Below are 20,817 nucleotides of genomic sequence, written 5' to 3' on the forward strand. Positions count from 1 at the left end.
GCACTGCCTGTATACCCTCACCATATCCGTACAATGCTGACGTTGCACATAACGAGGTGGCCAGTTTAAATCCGCTCTTTTTTCTTACGATATGAGGGCCTTCCCTCGTTACGCTGTGTTTCAAACCACTCATTCCGAAAGCGCCGTGCGCGCCCTCCCTCCCACCGCGCACCGCGGCCGGGGCAGCGCGAGGCTGGCGGCGGAGGGGCCGCGGGAGGCTCGGCGGCGGCCGGGCCCGGCTGCAGGAGGGGAGCAGCGGCCCCACGGCCCCGCCACGGGGCTTCAGCCGCCCGCCCGCAGCGGCCGCCCCCGGCACGGTAAGGCCCGGCCGGGTCCCCCCCTCTCCCCGCCGGGCTCGGGGCGCTGAGGCAGCGGCGCCGCCTTCCCGCCGCCCCCCGCGCGGCGCCCATGAGCGGGCCGGGCGGGAGGAGGCGCGGTCCCGGCATGCCGCGGGGCGCGTTGCCGGGGCGACGGGGCCGTTTCGCGGCGGGGCGGGAGCCGCTGAGGTACCGGGCCCGGCCCGGCGGGGAGGGGCGGCGGCGGGCGGCGGGCGGGCCGCGGCATGGAGCGCTGGGCCGGGGCCGGCTGGGGCTCCCTGTGGGAGGCCGGCTGGGGCCGCTGGCCGGCCTGGGAGCTGCTGGCCGCCTGCGCCGTCATCGGCGCCGTGGGCTGGCTGCTGCGGCTGCTGGACAGGAGGCCGCGAGGCCGCCGGGCCCCGCTCGGCCCGACCGCGCCGCCCGCCGAGGGGAGCCGGCGCCGCGGCGGGAGCCGCCCAGGTGAGGGGCGCGGGGCTGGGGCTGGGGGCGGCCCCGGGGGAGCCGGGCGGCCCCGCTCGCCAGGCCCCGGCTGCCCGCTGCAGGCCTCGGTGGGCTCGGGGCCCGGCCCCGCCTCGTCGGGGAGCGGCCCTGCTGCCCCGCCGCGGCGCTCGGAGCCCTCAGGCGGTGACCGGCGGCGGCGGCGGGGGCTCGGCCGCTGGTAGCTGCGGGTCGGAGCTGCAGCCCCCGCGGTGGGTGTGCGGCTGCAGGCAGGAGGCGACTCGCGGTGAATTCCTGGCTCGAGGGAAAAACGCGTGCTTGTGCTGCTTGTGTGCTGAAGGGCTCGATAAGCAGCGGGGGGAAAAAAGCGTTCTTGCAGTGTTTATTTACTGAAGGGTTTGATAAGTAGTGGGAAAAAAAAAAAAAACACAACTGTTATTGCATTGCTAATTCACTGAAGGGTTTGATAAGGAGCGAAGAAAAAGCGACCTGTGTTCTTGCATTGCTAATTTACAGAACCATTTGATAAGTAGTGGAAAGAACAGCACTGCCGCCCTTAAAAGTTGATTATTCATTCTCTCCTGGTACTGGCCTTAATTTTTTGAAGCAGATTCTGCAGTTTCATACTGACGTAGCAAGACAAAAGAAAATGTGTTTTTTTGCCCATTCTTCCAGGATTGATTAGGAAGAAGCCACAAGCGTGCGGTGACTGTTCCAGTGGTTGATGGTATTTGCAAAACCACTGAAGGTAACTTGCAAGACCTTGTGTGCTAAATTAGAGAAAAGTAACTTGCACTAGTGCTGGCCGAACTCTGGATCATTTGAATTTACATAAAATGTACTTTAAAGTTCAAATAATAACCTTTTGCAATCTGCACATACAGAACTGTCCAAATGATTATCTTAAAACAGCTGCTAGTGTGCGGGTTTGCAAGTCACACCTTTTGGTTTGGACAGATGGAAATAGGCAATGCATTTAAAAATGCACAGATGTTTATCAGTATTAGCTAAAAGCTTAGTGTCAGTACAAACATTTCATGAAAGTTCTGTCTTATTTCTAAGCAAATTTCCAAACTCTTTAAAATAAGCCGTGTTATTTTAAAAAAAAATCTTATTAATGCTGTAGTAAATAAACTGCTATGGGAGATTCAAAACAACTATGTTGCTTTGAGAAACATATCTGTGTTTCTGAACAGGAAAATACATTATCATGAAACAAGTTGGCAGGTAATTTGAATATGGCCTTTGACAGCTGGGTGAATGTTGTCACACAAACAATTTTTATCTAGAAAACTCCTCATACTGACAGATCTGAAACCAAAGATCAGTTGCTTCATGGAGGGTCTGCTTTGTCGTTTGACTCTGATGCGGTTGTACACGGTTGTAATGGATGCATTAAATAAATATTTTCTTACACTGATGAGGTTGAAAATCAAATTTTAGGCAGTAAATTGTATCAAAACTTAAGATACCAGAGAAATCACTCCTTTCCTGTGTTTTTGACTTAACCCCAAGCCAAGGAGAAAGGTTTCATGCGTGCCTGTGTGCTCTACAGATATGAACTGCACGCATTTGAGTCTGCTCTTGTGCAGCGTTTGGAATGAACATGCTGGTTCTAAACCCTAAAAATGTGAACGTTTCCTGAGTTAATTCCTCAATATAAGGCCTTTCAAATTACTTTTGTTGAGGTGTTTCTGCAATAACTTTTCTTGCTCTGAGTTTTCATTTTTACCATGTTTTTTTTCCAGTTAATCTCAAAAAGGAAATGATCAGAATAGAAGGTCTTAATATTCACGTATATAACGTCAGGGCCACATTTTATCCTTAATTAAAAGAGTGGCATAAAATTTCATTAAAAAAGAATGAGAAAATTATAGAAGCAGAGAATGGTTTGGATTGGAAGGGATCTCAGAGCCCACCCAGTTCCAACACCCCTGCCACATCAGGGGCACCTTCCACCAGCCCAGGCTGCTCCAAGCCCCCTCCAGCCTGGCCTTGGGCACTGCCAGGGATGGGGCAGCCCCAGCTTCTTGGGGCACCCTGGGCCAGGGCCTCACCACCCTCACAGCCCCTTCACGTGTATCTGCAGAGTCACAGGGCCGTGGGCAGGTCAGATAACCCTAGCAGTGAGGTTCTCTGGAGGGTCAGGCATCACGAGGGAGCTGGAATACTCTGTGGAGGTAGCATCAACTGTGTCTTTGCACAGCTTATTTTCTGCAGCTGCAATGCTCTCATTTCCCATGGTTTCTCTAAGGTTTCAGTTAGTATTTATGAAATATTTTGGGACTGAAGTGCGTGCTCTAAGAACAACATGTTTAAAAGCAGGCATTCAAAAAAAAAGGGGGAAAAAAAACACAATTACTGCTCACAGAAAACATCCCTCACACTCACATAACTATACCTGCCAAGTTAAAATATTTGAAAGTCTACCTAAAGTTTGGCATTAACATTGTTTCCATAGTTTTAGAAACTATGTCCTAGTTTTAGAAATACCATAGCTTTGAATTTTGATGCCAGTGGGAATTTTCCTTGGCTGTATTCACTATTCCAAAAATGTGTGAATACTGTGTTTTTTTATATTGAGAAGTTTCGCTCTTTGCCAACTTAACCTTCAGATGATTTAAAAGCAATGCGGTCGTGTATAGTTTGTTGATATATTTTGTGATAATGCTGTTGGCCATACAAATGAAATAAAAGGGGTGTTGGCTATACTGCAATTCTGCGATGAGGATGCAATCTTGGAATCACTTCTGAGTTTGCATGCTTTGACAGAAAGCACACCGGGCGTGTTAGGATCCCGTGTTTGAAACGCTGCAGGCCTGTGGCCCTAGGGTGCAGCCCCTCACTGCTTAAGCCTCACGTTAGTAACCCAAAGACGCACGTTGTAGTGGATGTTCTGGCTCATGCGAAGTGCTGCATTAAACCCTGTTCATAAACCAGGAGAACTCTTCAAATGACCAGGTGTTTCTCATACCATGCTTAGACAACAGAAAGTAGTGCATGGGGAGTGCTACAGGGGAGAAAAAAAATAACACCACCACAAAACCCTTTGCTTTAAATAGAAAGAAATAGTCCTAGCTGAGTTCCTGATCCATGCCTTGGTGTGCAAATACAACTGTTTAAATAATATTTTTACTTCTTCCTTTTGGGAAACAGTAACTTGCTTGAATTGGTGCTAAAAATGTCACAAGCACCAGCCCCAGGCATGAACTGGTTAGCTGGTGAGGGAAAGGCCGAGTTAAGGAGGAGCGAAAACAAGCTAAAGGAGCACGGCAGCGTAATCGTTCCTGCCGTAACGCTGTCATTTCTAAATCATGTACAGCAGGGAACATTCACAGCCTTTATGGTTATATGGATGTAGGATCTAATGAAATAACATGGAAGCTTTTTATGTTACTGAATGCCCCAAATCCTGTATTTTTTACGTTTAAAGGCTTTTCACAGCAAGTAATTGGTACTGGCATCATGTCTTCAGTATCTTTTTGCTGCCCATGTGGAAGCTGTAAGTGTGTGGGTAATGTGGAAGGAACTGAGCAGGGAAATTTACGGTGTTGTACTGGAGAGAAGGGTTTTCCTTTGGAAATACAGAAATTCTTTCAGCTGCTGCTCTTTGTCAAGGAGGGAAATGTGAAAAGATCAACTGTTTTTCTGGCTTCTTGCTGTCAAAACGGGGGCTGGGAAAAAAAACATGTTGTGTAAATAGTTCCAGCCTTGAGTCACTGCCAGAGATAGACTCCTCTGGCTGCTGCATCATGCTTCCGTCTTACACTTTTTTTCAGCTAGAAATTCTTAGTGAAATAACAGAAATAGCGACTGTGCCTCTAGCTGTAGGCACTGTCTAACCTGAGTCTTGCGGTATCTATCGTGTCCTGCTATGCCATTACTCACCCCAGTTGTTCATTTCCTGACAAGAGTCAAATATTATCCCTGCCTGTCATAAATTTTCATGCATAAACATTCTGGATTGAATTTACATTCTGAAAGTGTTAAAGAAATTTTAAAAGAACAAAACAAAATAAAACGTACATTGTAAATACACTTTCGTGTATTTACAAGTATTCGTGAGAGGAGAGGGAATAACGGTTAAAGGCTCGTGGCTTGAAAACTCTACTGTTGTGTTGGGTTGAAAAATATTTTGCCTTCTCTGCATCTGCATTCATCTCCTCAGAATCAGAACAATAGTTACAAGATACTTTTTGTTTTAATACAGCATTTAAATAGTAGGAGAAAGGTCGTTGGTCTTTACAGTTCATCTCATCTCTTTTTTCCCCGCGCCTCCAGGTGAAATAACAATGGATGCAATATTATCCCGACTGAAGCAGCTCACCCCTGATGAGCTTAGAGAAGAAGTTGTAAGAGCAGGACTCAAGTGTGGGCCCATTACCGCGACTACTAGGTTTATTTTTGAAAAAAAGTTGGCTCAGTTTTTGTTGGAGCAGCAAGGAGCATTGGAAGAAAAAGGATCAGGTTGGTCAGAGGCTGCTGCTGGAAATGTCCCATCTGACAGCAGCCAGGCAGAATCTCAAAAGGCTTTGAAAAATGCAGTGCTGAATCACAACCATGAGGGAAACATTCCCGAAGAGGCAGACTTTGGGTACTGTGTGGGTCTGAACCCTCCAGAAGAAGAAGCTGTGATGCACATGAACTGTTCGGCTCCAGTCTGTGGAGCAGGATATGCTGATTCACAGATGAGTGCTCAGACGCCATCCAGTGATCCTCCGCTCTACTATGGTGTTTGTCCTGTTTATGATGACATATTGGCAAGAAATGGTAAATGTCATATGTGTGTTTCTGAGGTGCTCAAATCTGGCCTGTGCTTTCCATATTGTATAGTAAAACAAAGTATTATTTTCTGAGGAGTGTTTTCCGTTATATCCAGTTACATATCACTGTAAATTGAGGCAGTAAAGGTGAGTGGATACCAAATATGAGCAAAAAGCATTTGTTTGTGAAGCATGAATGCACATGATTTTACACTATTAAAATTGCCATGACTTCCTCACCTTTCTTTTTCTCCCTTGAGAAAAAAAGGAGAGGAAGAACTAAGTGAATAGTAGCAGTCTTTTCAAAAAATGAAATAATTTCTGTTGTGCAGGAATTAATTGTGGGCATATCTGTGTGAATTAGTATTAAGAAACATTGGGCCAGTATTTAAAAGGACTAAGCTTTAATAATTATTAACAAATGTATTTTATGTAAGTTACAAATAACTTTGCTAGTTCAGATATGACATAGGGCAAACAGCCAGGAAGCAATTTTAGCCAATCAGCTGGGACATGGTCACACTGTTGTTGTTTTGGTTTCCATACAATCCCATAGCTAGGTTATTCAGGACTTTTTCATTTAGGACCTAAACTGAATGTCTGTTCTGTGACGTCCTTCTTATTAGCCCTTACAGTCAGACTGAGAGTTCAGTGATACTTGTGTGGTTTAATGAGGAGGTAGATGTATAAGAAACTGTTACAGAAAGTACTCTGCAGAACTAAGACATGTTGATTTTGATAATGTGATTACTTTGAGTTTAGAATCCATGCTGTACTCCCATTTGACCAGTTAAGTCAGTCTGGAAAATCAGGATGGTATTTCAGCCTTTTTAAAATTCCTTTCCTGAAGTCCATCACAGACTGCAACTGTGCTGTTTCAGTGTGAGTTGAAGACATGAATTTGAGGAATGACATATGAAGTTGCCTCTCAGCACACATACACACACACACACAGAAAGTTTGACTATTAAGAGATTAATTCTGTGTATTTTGCTTTCTAAGACAGCAGACCTTTATAATAATACTCAAATTCTTTATTACAAATGATTTTCCTAGCATAATCTATATTATGCTTTATTACATTATTAGAATCCATGTTCTGTAAAACACTGTAAGACATAATGTGGTTTCTTCTGCTCTGTGCTTGTGCCAGACTTGCCCCAATTTCTCTCTGTCTGTGACAAGTATTATCTTAAATTGGACATACACAGTTGGTTTTTTTTACTTCCAACAATAACCATTTTACAATCATATCTAGATAAGACATTTTTTTCTGTAAAGCAGATGGTACAAATACCAATGTGCTACTATTTTAGGTGCTGATTGAAGCTGTGGTTTTTTTTTTTTTGTTCCTGTATATAGCACTTACTGAATCTTTTGAGGCATGGAAATACAGTTATGAAACATCCCAGCTGTTCTGCCATAGTATTTGATGCACATGAAAATCCTCTACTCTAGGTATAGCTTAGCTGAAAAAAAATCTTTCTCCTTCTTTTGTACCCCTCCTGTGCCTTTAATTCCTCTCAAGAATAAAAAAAGTAATCTTAGAAATAAACAATCAAAAAGCTATTTATTCTATCATCAATTGAAGCTAAAATGATCTAACAAATTTCATATTTTCCTTTCTGTCTTAATGCCAGTTGGTATCAAGAGGCATTGGTCATTCTTCACATTTCATCTGTAAATACTGCCATAAGGAATCACCAAATGACCTAGTGGAAGGCTTACAGTAGTGCATAAAGCGTCATGCACTGTGAGGCAGTAGCGAATATTTGTTCTCATAGAAAAGATATTCCCGTATCTTAAGTTGAACAGAGTTACTTAAATGTGGAAGGAGAGGAAGGAGAATGGTTTGATTGCCATCTGAGGTTCTGTGTAGAAGTCTTAAGTTACGACAGTGGGTTGGTCACTTACATAGCTGAACTTCCTGCACAGAAAAACATGGAAAATAGTGCAGGGTGCAGCTCTGAGTTTGCTTTTCAGTCTAGATGTGAAATACTCTGATATAGAAACTGGCTGTTTATAAAAGAGATCTTTAAAACGCTGATTAATGTGAACATTCACTGTACAGATAGCACCTGATGTTAGTTGGAATGTGTAACATTCTTCCTCTCAGTTTCCTATGATAAAATTTAAATAGGCTTTGATTCTTTTGCCATGTTCATAGAGAAACAGTTTATGACCAAACTGGAAGGATAGTCTGATAATTTTATAATCCGTTTCTAGGAACAAATCTGAGGTATTGAAATGCCAACGTTGATTTTACGTTGTTTCAGAGAGAATACATGTTTATGAAGATAAAAAAGAAGCTCTCCAAGCTGTTAAGATGATTAAGGGTTCCCGTTTTAAAGCTTTTTCAAACAGAGAAGATGCTGAGAAATTTGCTAAAGGAATTTGTGATTACTTTCCATCTCCAAGCAAGTCCTCCTTAACTTTGTCTCCAATGAAAACAGGATCATTTAACAGAGGTTAGTGAGAGTATTCGTGTGTGCTGTAGATACAATATGCAATCTCGTAGTTTTTTTATCAGAAAAGAGCCGACCACTTCATACCCAATGTACTTATAACAAGAAAAAAATCAAAGTGATAGAGTGAAGCATCTTAATGAATCGCAATTGGTTTGTTGTGATAAAGTTGTTACTTTTAAAATGATTGCCTTTGTACTGGTTTGCACAAATTTTACGCTAAAAAATATTGCTACTCTTTCAAATCTGAAATGTTGTTAACAGCCTGCAGAGATATGTTGCTTAATAGCATCTGGCTATATTTGGTGGAATTTGATTATACTTGTGGACTTCAGGAGTTTCAGGTTTAATAAGGCGCAGGTAAAATTGCACAGTATATTAAAACTGTACTTAATTGTTCTGTAAGGTCTTATATTCAGAAATAAAATTGTAACCCATGACTGTATTTCACAGTGTTCCCAGTTGCTAGATTAAAGTGACTTGAATCATATAATTGCAAAAGCAATTTCAAATATTCAAGAAGTTCTTATTTCTTGTAGAATTTTGCTTTCAGTTTTGGAAGCAGATTAGTAGTTACACAATTTTTTAGTCCATATTAACTCTGAAAGTTTCACAAGACAATTGAGTCATATTTTCCTTCCTACCTGTTACTATCTACTAGTATGTTGAAATGTCTTGTCAATAATATATATATATATATTTCTTTACATTAATGAGGCAAAATTAATACTTTAGATTAAAAGATTTTGATGGTGGTATTAAAGTAGTGATCACTTTAAAGAATGCATATAGAAGTATGATACTTTTGTTTTAATAGATGGCTTATGCTCCCCTGAGATGGAAACTGCTAATAAGGAAAGGGCCAACAGTTACAAAAGTCCACGTACTCAGGATCTTACTGCTAAACTTCGGAAAGCTGTTGAGAAAGGAGATATATCAACGTTTTCAGAACTTATTTGGAGCAACCCTCGCTATCTGATTGGATCTGGAGACAATCCAACGGTTGTGCAGGTAAAAAAATAAAAATATAAAAAAATCCCGGTTCCAGTTTAGTGATTTAACTTTGAGGCCTGACAAGCAGAACTGGAATTAATGTTGTTCCCGCTCTTCCTTTGAAAAAACTTCTTTCCACGGTGCACAGTTTCTCTGTGTTTACTGATACTAGCTGGAAGCTAACAGAAATGTGGCTGTTGTCTGTCTTTCAGAAGTGCCCCCAGGATAGTTGAGTTTGCTTTGCTTCAGAAGAGCTAAAGAAATGGAGTATGCAGTTTTTGAGGGAAATAATAGTTTTGACCAGTAACGAAGAATAGCCTTGTCTTCATGTGGTATTGATAACTTTCAACCAGGATTTTTTAATGGAATGGTATTATGGAACAGGGGAGTGTCTAGGCTGTGACTAGATGATCCTACAGCACTGCTTACCTTGGGACCACCATGCTGTAAATTTCAAAACATGCTGTGGATCTAAAATTCACTCGTAACTTACCATTTAGCGAACACTGGCAATCACATGTTAACAACTAACTTGTATCAGACCAGCTTTGTGAGGCTGTTAACATTTAGTATGTAATGTGTTACAGTGCAATGAATTTTATATATATACACCTTTCTTCTTGCTCTATTTACATAGTGTGCTTCCTATCTCCTTTTATTATGTAGTACCTTAATATGCCTTCTTTGCTACGTATTTGCCCTAAATGTCAAAACAGACTATGGCTGAGTGTAAGGATAATGTAGTCAATTTTAAGAATAATGTGGGTATGTAGATACATGTCTTTACAGTACTGTACAACTTATTGCAGCTCTGAATGTTTATCTACTGTTTTGTAAATATATTTTCCTAAGATAATATTAAGAAATAACAATCTAAATATAAGACTGTGGGAACCTTTGAATTTTCATCGTTAAATCAGTAGAGAGTGTGAGTGTTTAGATTTCTGTTCATTCTAATGTTAAGTCTTTTTTGTTTTCAGGAAGGGTGCAGGTACAATGTCATGCATGTTGCTGCCAAAGAGAATCAACCTGGTATCTGCCAGTTATTACTGGACACTTTGGAAAATCCCGAATTTATGCGGCTTATGTATCCAGATGATGATAGCACAATGTTAAAGAATCGCATCCGATATATTGTTGACCTTTACCTTAATACACCAGATAAAATGGTAAGATTTGTACTTTCGTCAGTTTCTTACTATTATGAAAACAACTGGAAGGGGTTAAGGAAGTGCAAGGGAGAAGGAAAGACAATAGAAAGGGTCATTTCTAGGAAAAATGAGCTGTTCATGGGTTTTGTATTTTTTAATGATCATTATTCCACAGTATGGTGAGAAATGATCTGTTAAGAGCTTGGTCAATCAGTCACAACATTCGGTTACTTTTTCTAGTCTCAAAATAAAGTACAGGGTATTGACTTTATTGTGTTTCCAAATATATGTGAATTTTCCCTCCTTCCCATCACAGGGATTTGATACTCCATTGCATTTTGCCTGCAAGTTTGGGAATTTGGACGTTGTTAATGTGCTTACCTCACACCCAGCTATTGTAAAAAATCCAAGGAACAAATACGATCAAACTCCAGCAGAAGTAAGTCTCTCAGTGTCCACAACAAAATCATTATGCCTTAGTAGTATTTTTCAAGTTTGAATGTTTACTAACCTACTGTAGATAGAAGTCTGAGATACTAGTGCCATGATTAGAGTGTAAATCTCTGATAACATTAAAAATATTTTGTGTTGATTATATCCAAAAGAAAGTTCTGGATTTTATGATTCCCTGTTTTTTCTTTAGTGTCCATTTTATGGATGTGGATGTATTTTAGTGGTTAGTTCAACTATGAATTAAAAGAACTGGATGAGATTGGTAGAAGCCAGTAATGTGACTATTCAAGAACTCATTGCAGTTGACTGGAGATTGATGCCTTATGTTTTATTAATAAACAACTAATATTATATTAACAGGTAGTGTGTGAGAGAAGCAAGAATAAATCTGCAGAATTGAAAGAAAAACTAAGAGAGTATTTGAAAGGTCTGTATTCAGAGTTTTATACCATATCAGACATATGATACCTTTTATTTTTCACCAGGACCTTTGCTATCTTCTTTGTTTTCTGTAGCATTTCTGTTCATAAGTGGTGCTACCGTAAAGTGCTGTAAAAAAATCAAAAAGAAACTCTAGAACTGGCAAGGAACAGAAAACTTACTGTGTCTTTTAAATTATGTGGTCAGTACTCTTACTGGATGGATCACAAGGGTTTCTTCATAGCTCTGTAAGGCAGTCATGGCCCGTATTCTATCCAATGAGTCTATAGCAGCAAATTTAATCTAAAAGCAAACAAAAGCCCTCTACAGAGCAGGAGGTTTATTTGTCATGTTTGGAAGCCATGTAATTTCCTTGACATGAAAGATTTCCCTGTTTTGTCATGTGTGAGTTTGGGCATTTGAAAAACTAGGTTTTGAACTTTGCTGACAAGCTTTAGGAATTGTCGTGTGTATCAATGCATGTATTTTTGCATTTGAGAAGGAAGGGAGCCTGAACTGCATTACAACCTGCAAGCAGTCAATAAAAACTGAAACAGTGAGTTTGAATTAGGAGCATTACAAGTATACAAGCATTACAAGTATTCTTACTAATGAAAGTCAGATGGTAAAGTAGAAAGATTGATTTTCTTGGAAGAAACAGCAGGCTAACGTAACATGAAGTTAAGAAAGCTTTGTATTATTGTATTTGAGGTCGATACTATGTACCGCTGCTGAGAGCAGAAGACAATTCCTCAGCTCCTGTAATTGGTGCACCCTGGTCACCGGATCAGACAGACGAGATCCCCCAGACACCTTTATCTAAATACCCTGGCAGCCCCAAAGATCCAGTGTTGTCTATAAGAGCTTTTGCAGGCCCCATGAGCCCCTCAAAGGTAAGGATATAACGAGAACTCCATCCAACTCTAATGCCTTTTTTTCCCTTTTTAAATTTTTTTTCCTCCAGTAAGGAGAAAACACACAGTACATTGTTGCTGCTGTTATAGATCGTGGCTTTCTTAATCTTGAACAGGGTTTTCTTCCATAGTGAGGGAACACTACAGAATCTTTTATTGCTGAAAACACAGAAACAGGTGGCGTAAGTAAGAGTGGAAATTTCATAGAATCAGCGAATGGTTTGGGTTGGAAGGGACCTTAAGGATCACCCAATTCCAACCCCCTGCCATGGGCGGGGACACCTCCCACCAGACCAGGTTGCCCAAAGCCACATCCAGCCTGGCCTTGAGCACTGCCAGGGATGGGGCAGCCAGCCACAGCTTCTCTCTGCAGAAGCCAATCTAGTCGAAAGAAAGTTGTTCTGTTCTTTTTGTTAATGTATTCTATTTTAATCATTTTGGTCAAAGAGTACTCTTTGACAAACCTTGCATTGTCTCACAGATAATTTCTCTAACTTTCTAATGCTAAACAAGCCTTTACGTGTTGCTATGAACTGGGTTAAAAAAAATACATCTTTGTCTCATTTCTAGAAAGTTTGAAGTAGTTCATCATGCCTTCGCTTCTTGAATTAATGTTCATATTTTTTTCTAAATGGAAAAGCTGATGAGGAAGTAGTGGCTACTGGATAGTTTTGAAAGAGTAGTGATTGTATAGTAGGAAAAGTCTTTTGTTTTCATGAAGAATACTTAGATACCAGTGAAATGTACTTTAAATTTATAGGCATTTCCTTGACTCTTGTTTCATATGACCATGCTGACAGTACAACAGCTTTAGACGTAGTGAGTAAATGAGATTAAGAATGTTCCGTCTTGTGATGCTTCAATTCCTACGGGACAGAGTTCTACGAAAATGCTTAAGATTTTTTGCTTGCAAAGATGCTTTTTGATCAATTTACTGTTCACCTGACAGAAATGTAAATATGCTTTATACTTGAAAATTTTTACATAGGGTGTAAATAATGCATTATTTTGATTGGTGACATACTGTTAGAGATCCTAGTCACTGTTGCATGTATAAAGGCATAAAGTTCGGGAGTTCAAAATCAAACTTCTGAATAAACAGCAAGAATATATTATGACAATCGAAACAAGTCTGTGGAATCAGATACATACATGTAAAAACACCACCTTTGCATCGTGGAAGCCTCTAAACAAATGAGCATTTGTCATTAAATAAAATTATAATGTTGTAAGACACACCTCTTATTTCCTGCTGCATACAAATTAAAACCACGTAGACCTAGTATCAATACAGATTACGTAAAGGTGGTTATATACTATCATCATTATTCTTTTAATGAACAGTTTCGAGACCAAAGTAAGCTAATAAACACACTGGGAGGAATAACCTTAGATCCAAAATGAGATGTTTCATAGCTAGAGTTGAGCAATACTTGTGGCAGAACCTGAATTTTTTTGACTAGAGACTGAACATGTAGACAGAGCACAGCAAAATGTCTTCTAGACCTTATAGGTAGGCATTGTGCCAGCACTGATTTACTTTCATATTGTATGTGGTGATTTTTAAAAAATTATTTCTTTTTTTAAAGGCTGAAGAATTTCGCAGGCTGTGGAAGACTCCACCCCGAGAGAAAGCTGGCTTCTTTCACAATGTCAGGAAATCTGATCTGGAAAGAGGTGTTGAAAGAGTTGGAAGGTATCTAATAGAGTATCAGTATAGAGAATTAGCAATAGCACAATTAAAAGCAAAACACTTGTACTAAGAGTACAATTATTACTTAGTGAACATCTGTTTGGGCAAAAGTTATTTGCCAGAAATATTTTATAGACTATATTGTGCTTGGATTTTTACTGTTCTTTTGTGTGAACAAAATACTTCAGCTAAAACTATGAGACATGGCTTTCCAGCTTTGCCAATAACAAAATATTTCGGTTTTGATGATACATACTGAATGCTTTTCCCAAACATTCACTCAACTGATTTGTCAGGAGATCTAAAATTATGCTCAAACTACTTATTCTGGAAAATGTGGAACTATTAAAAAGATAGCAGAATGAAAAGGTCCTAATACAAATGTTCTGCTTTACAAAAACCGTGTGTGTGTTATCATGTGTCCTTGCTGTTAAAATACCTTGTATCAGCAATATATAGAGAAAAAACATACTTCGTTACCAGCTGATCACACTCCTTTCCTTAAAAGAACCCCTTGCTTCCTCTTACCTTCTCCCATTCCAAAATAATAAGAAAGAAAGCTATTAAATGGAGTGTCATCCAAATTATGCCTACATCAGTGTGGATTCATGTCCATCTGATGTCTAGATACAGTCAGCTTAAAAATTGCAATATGTATGGTGCTAACTGTAAAAACAGGTAACATTTGAAAAATATTCTAAAGAAACACGATGCTATGCTTGCTAACAGCATGTGTATCGCTTGCACAGACTGTTGATTGTTGCGGGATTGTGTTGCCTAGTTGCACATTTATACTCCTATTAATAGCTGATAAAATGTATTCAGAAAAAAGTTATTGTCAAACTAATATTTATGTCTTCACAAATGATTCGTTTTATTTTATTTATTGCAGGGAGTTAGCTCATGAACTGGGGTTCCCGTGGGTTGAATACTGGGAATTTCTGGGCTGTTTTGTTGATCTGTCTTCCCAGGAGGGGTTGCGAAAATTAGAAGAGTACCTGAGTCATCGGGAAATGAGCGAAAAGGCTCAGCAAGAGACAGGGGAAAATGAAACCTGCAATAGATTTAAAACTCCACATCCTTCTGGTAAGAAAAAGGCAAATGTTGCAAACAACAGGTTGTACCTAGGGAGAGGAGGGAGGGAAAAGCATGGTGCCCAGGGAAATGGTATTCACCTATTGTGGTTGCTATTATTAATCTGTTATCCAAACAGTCTGATTATAGCATTGAAAAAGTAGCTAACAACAATGTGAACATGGGAGAATTAGAACAGACCTCATTAGATGTTCTTTATCTTATATTAGAAGTTATTTACATGATTATATAGCCCCTAAATGAAATTCCTGTAAGAATGTTCTGCTTTCAGTATGTTTTTTTCCAGAGCATTTGGAAATTTCTTTGTAGATTATGGAATTTTGTAATCCACAGATACAGAATAAATAACTTCTTAAATTACTGGAGTAGCTATTTACACTTCAGGATGAAATTTAGACTCAACAAAACCCAGGAAGCTTTTAAAACACCTTAAATCACTGCTTGCTATGTATTTATGGACTACACACACTGCTCCCAAATCTTTGTGCTCCTTCCTCATTTCCTTTGTGATTATGGATCTGAAGGAGCTCTGATACTGGGATAAACCTGGGCGGACAAAACCCTGAAGGATAATCATTGGAGTAGTTGTAAGCATCTGTTCCGTTGAGGAGACAGAAACGTGCACTGTTCCATATTAGTAATGTTTTCCTAGCCTATTCTGCTTTTGGATTTTATCCTTTTGTTGCTGGCTAATGATTGAATTAAGGAGTGTAAGAAACAAGGTTCTCAAACAGTTAGGATATAAAAGGTTAGTTGCAAAAAAGATTGATCCATGAGGTTGTCATTTTGCATTGTAGGTTTAAGTTGCGTTAGTTCAATCTGCTGCATAAATAAAATTACAGAGGGCCTCAATAAATAAAGTAAGGCATAAAGACTGGTTTTGTTCCTAGTTTATTTATTTGATGGGAGTTCTGTTGCAAGTCAGCTTATGTGTTGCTCTTATTAAAATTGTTTACAGGCAAGAGTAAAAAGTGCTGCAATTCTATTTCTGTTGGAGCATTTTTGGATGAGGATGATGATGACATGAGCTTAGAAGAAATTAAAAACAGACAAAACGCAGCACGGAATAACAGCCCACCTATTGTGTCCAAAGAACCTAGCATCGATGCTATTGGAGACTCTGAGTGTGATATCTTGTCGCTGGAGCGTACAGTAAACATCATAGAAACATCAGATCACCCCAGGCACTACGAAAAGGTGGCTTCTTCCAGCAAAAATGGATTTTGTAATCCTGTGGCCAGTGAAAGGATAATTAATGACAGAAAGCACTTGCGTGATGGAGAAGAATGTCGCGTATTGCCCATTTGCAGTGTGATGTCAGAATTTGAAAGCCTGACCTTCCGAGAACAAGAGGACGCAGGAGAATCAAATAAAATCAGTGAAAAAACTGTGAACGAGAGAATTCTGGCTCAAAGAATAAGTCAGGGTAGAATAGCCAAGGACCAGCTGGATAAGACCTGCTATGCGGTTGCACTGGCAAGTTCTTCTGAGGCAAGTGCTACAGGTAAACCTGGAGAGGCCAAGTTAAGGGCAGAGCACAAAATACCATCAGAAAAGGAGCGATTGTCCATGGAATCTGGAATTCAGACTAATAAGGCACAAATATGTCAAGAGCCTCCTTCCCACAAATTTCTGTTGAAGACTTCACCTACAAATAAGAAATTATTTCTGCTTGGGTATGAATCATCTTTTATTTGTCCTTTGGTCCATCTATGCAAAACAAAATGCTTTTTGTAGTATCACTGGCAGCAAGGTCAAGTTCACATGAAACTAAGCAATGTTTATTAAGGTGCTTCAGTGCTTGTACAGTAGCCATACAGCTCTTGCAATTAATTACCTGAATACTGTATCTGAAATGCAAAGAACAAAGACAAAACCTTTCCAAATCACAGTTTCAGGTAACTTTGTTGTTTACTATTCATCTGATGGACTTGTAACTTCATGGTGAGCCTAGTTTAGGTTAACAAAGTGTTTACTATACTGTTGGGATGTCCTCAGATTAAGTTTTCAAAACTTTTAAAATGAGGCTACTGTGTAATAGTGGACAGTTACTTATAGCTGGACCTGCTGGAAAAAGTTCATACAGAAACTGTTTATAGAGGAACATGGGTAATTTGCTTTTATAAAAAACGTTTCAGAATTGGGATGGCTTATTGCCTGGACAGATGTGTCATTCTCTTTTATCTTGTTCTGTTTTTATTCTAGGGAACAGCCCTCGAAGCTAGACAGCGATGTCTTAGCAGCTATAGAAGCAGAACAGATTGATCCACAGAAGCACCCCCTTATTTACAAATGGAAACATGCGGTGCAGTCGTACTCGTCATCTGACAGGCAAAGGTATTGCTGCAAAGCCAAACAAATGAGCCACAATACCTATGGCACTAACCAAGCTCAGGTGGATTTTGCTCCTAATGCCCCTTTTTTTATGGGAGCATTGGACCAAAATTGTCACGGTGCTTCACAAGCACCTGCTCCTTCTTCATGGCCATTCTGGAGAAAATTACATTTCATTAATTAAGCAACATGTCTAAATCAATGTGATATATGTGTGCTGTCACTTTCTCTTCTCAGACATCTATCAGTTACAGTGCTTCTCTGATGGTAAATTATTTCTAAGACTGACTTGCACATGACACCGAGTAACACCACTGCTCGCTCGCTCTATTGCAGTTTTCTTAACGAAATGCAAAATGCCTTTGTCTTTCTTCCAGTTGGCCAAGTCCGGCATTGAAGGGAAGATACAAGTCCCAAAGCACTGCTGCTGGCCCACCAAATGCTTCAGTGTATTCTAGTCCAGGAAGAAACAGTCCTGTGACGGCAAGTCCAGGGAAATACGGCAATGCTGCCTCATTCTCTCCAGACCCTGGGAGCCCTGGGCGCTACAGTCCAGCTTGTATCAACCATGCGCTGTTAAAACTGCGTTATTTTTCAGAGCCTCCTACTCACTAAACTATGATTTATTTTCCTGGAACTTTAATTATATTTTCATTGTTAGAGTGGAGGAAAAAATTACAATGTTACTAAAGTGACATGAGGTTTGCACTTGGCTATTTATTTTTCCTCAATTGAGGACAAATCTATGTTGCAAAAATTGAATATATGTCTTTATGCCATATATGAGATGATAGATTACTGGTGATATGCAAGAAGTTAGTGACAGTCAGTGCAGTTGTCCAGTAGCTATGAATTAACCCTTGTTGCCAGTAGAGCAGTGAGCTGAACCTTTACTTAGAAATGGTGGTATTTTACTATCACCAGCTGTCATCACAATTAACTCATTAGCCCTCAACTACATTTCTTTGCCTGGATAGTCTGAAGGAAGCACATCAGCAGCAAAGTCTTACCAGAAATCTTATTAGAAGTAATGGATGGCAAGCTGTAAAATGTTCTTCCACTTGCAGGGGAACATGGCAATTGAAAAGCCTAAGGCAGAGCCTCAGTAACAACCACCTTCCAATGATGGGTATGAGTGTGATACCCTTGTGCATAATCAGCCAGCAGGTTGGTCTAGATAGTTGAATGCACACACACATATATGCACACATATATATGTATGCATGTATTTACACAGAAAACCTCAAATTTTACCTGATCTGAGGCTGTTACAAACACCATGATACTAATGAGTGTTTTAGTAAAGGAGCACTGTAGAAATTACTGGTATTCTGCTAAAGGTTAGTTTTAAGTTTAAAAGATAAAATTAGTTTGTTTTTCCCCACGAAAGCTTTTAACATTAGCAGATGTTAATAGTTATTACAGAAAAGCACATCAGCAATAATTTCAGCAAGTTTACCAGCAACATACCTTAATGGTCTAGTTTGTAATATATTACAGTGGTATGCAGTGGCCTGTGATACAGCTACTTATTTCCCAACTGTTAAGAGATGAGTAAGAACTATTTTCACTGAAATCTACACTTTCACTATGCCTCTAGCCTGGATGTGGTAATGATCTTTTACTACAGCAGTCAAAAATTTTATTCTTTCTTTAGCCTTCCGTAAAAATGACTTATTTTGACAGCACAATGCTGAGACTGAAGACTGCTTTTTCAAAAACTCAAGACAGTTTAATGTTTGTAACGTTGCTTGAAAGAAAGCTTCCAGAAAGAGGTCTCTAGTGCTGTTGTTTTAAATAAATACATTTAAAAAGGAAACAGAAAAAAAAAAAAAGGCAAACTATCTTATATTTACAACACAAAACTGATTAGAAAAATAATTAAAACCTTAAAAGGCTGTGCAATTAAAATAAAAAAAAAAGGTGGATTAGGATTCATGGATGCCACATGGAATGTGAGTAGATAGCCTTCTGGGACTTTTGTAACCTACATGTATGGCTAAAGAAACACTAATGGTAGGCAGGCTGTTATCACTTAGTACTGGTCCCTTCACCACATGTAGCTCTCACCAGTACAGAGCCTGGCTTTACAAATACAAACCTTAACAGGATTGATGGCTATTGCTCACTAGTGACTGTTTCATACACACTTAAATGGCTTCATTATTTGGTATAAACCTGAAAACTGCACTTAATGCTTTTGCAAGCTCAATAGTGCCTTTTGTAACATACCTTTTTAATTAAACTTTTGTTCTTTTAAAGCTTAAAAAAGTGGCACCCGCTTGCAGTGGGCCACACAAAGTTTTTCTTCTGGGATTTCTGGAATGGAACGTATTTTAACTTCTCTTTCTAAGTTTATTTGGTGCAACAGCTCTGCACTGTGGAAGAACATTCCTATTTTAGAAATTAATTATTTTTTAAAAATAAACACTTAATTAGATCTTTCTTTATAATTCTTTTTCCAATAATCTGGACATTAGGAAAAACATTTTACTCAAATGACTGTCATTCAGAGATATGCCAGACAACAAGCTTGGGGTGGGTGTCATTCTTTAGCAGACATTTAAACAACTGTAACTGACTATGTTACCAAGTATATTAACTTGACTTTTTCATATTTTTTTCAGTTGTTTGATGCAGCAGTCTCTGTGGTCTCAAACTACTGTTGGAAGGCTCAAAATTCCTACAGTTTTAATTAAAAAGGTTTGGGGGGGAAGGTCAGTAATTCAATGTAAATTATGTCTTTGTCATTCTGGAGAAGTTATTCAAATGATAAAGGGAAGCAGTTGCATGATATCAAGGTAAAGACAAAGTCATAGGGAAAGTTGCTAAGCAGATATCTGGCCATTCTTGATTTGCCATATGGCAATGCTGCACTTTTGATAAGGGTTTATCAGAGCCAGGAGACTGATACTAACACAGTAGTATTTTTTCCTTTTTACGCTTTGCTTTTTTTTTGTTTTAATATTTAAATGTATATTACTGTTACGTATGTGTATACACACACATGAAACCACACTAAGACACTTCCCTACCCTACCACCACCATACCCTGCCTTCCACTTTGTAATTTTGTTTTGGTTCAGTCAAGAGAATATTTTTTTATTTGTTACATAATTTGCATTACTCCAGTTGTACTGCATTTTAAGAGGGAATTTTTCTAACAATGTATTTTCTTCGTCTGTTTAAAATAGGAGCAATTTATGTAGCGATTGATCAGTCACCATTGTGAAGTAAAGCTCTTCCACACAGAGCCTGTGGAGACACTGTATCAGATTGGAATTGCTTCAGTTTACTTTTAAAGGTGCAAGAGATCAGGTTTTTTTTTGTTGTTCTTTTTAAATTAGCCAAGTGTCATGTTAAAAACAAACACAGAAGTTACCCAGCTTTCTATTCAAAAATAAATGAGTGCTAAAAGTGTCACAATGTATTTGCTTAATGGGGCATAGTGGTAAGTAGGTGGGGTTGATACCATGACACGGTTAAATTGCTCATTACTCACGTCCTTTGTGTATGTGTGCACAATGAGGTTTGATTATTAAGCCACTACTTAAGTACTTTCATAATCTTTAAGAGAAAAGAAATCTGCATACAATAAAAATTATCTTCATACTATCTTAATTTGAAATTTCATACACACCCCCGTCAACCTTTTTAGTGCCACTAAAAAAATGTTGCTAATTTCTGTACCTGTGCAAAGATGTTCTGTACGCGCACTTGGGGTGACCACCGCCAAGAATGGGGAGAGGGAAGAAGGGAAAAGAAAGCCGTTTCTTCCACA

General features: G+C 39.5%; 1 protein-coding gene across 4 annotated transcripts; it reads left to right on the forward strand.

The window, feature by feature from the left end:
• Positions 1-76: 76 nt before the first annotated feature.
• On the forward strand, positions 77-20,459 carry ANKLE2 (ankyrin repeat and LEM domain containing 2). Of its 4 annotated transcripts, none has more exons than XM_084539210.1 (13): positions 77-317; positions 5,037-5,525; positions 7,795-7,986; positions 8,801-8,994; positions 9,957-10,145; positions 10,444-10,566; positions 10,941-11,007; positions 11,712-11,893; positions 13,504-13,610; positions 14,500-14,693; positions 15,661-16,378; positions 16,908-17,039; positions 17,414-20,459. In XM_084539210.1, exons 1-13 carry the CDS (start codon positions 92-94, stop codon positions 17,649-17,651), a joined length of 3,051 nt encoding a protein of 1,016 aa, XP_084395336.1. In that variant the 5' UTR covers positions 77-91; the 3' UTR covers positions 17,652-20,459. The 4 variants fall into 4 exon arrangements, with proteins under 4 accessions (XP_084395336.1, XP_084395338.1, XP_084395339.1 ...); XM_084539212.1 differs by lacking the exon at positions 77-317 and adding an exon at positions 463-506; XM_084539213.1 differs by lacking the exon at positions 77-317 and adding an exon at positions 534-776.
• Positions 20,460-20,817: the final 358 nt, after the last annotated feature.

This window comes from Aythya ferina (assembly GCF_964211825.1).
Source record: "Aythya ferina genome assembly, chromosome: 17".
In the NCBI taxonomy this organism is placed as follows: domain Eukaryota; kingdom Metazoa; phylum Chordata; class Aves; order Anseriformes; family Anatidae; genus Aythya; species Aythya ferina.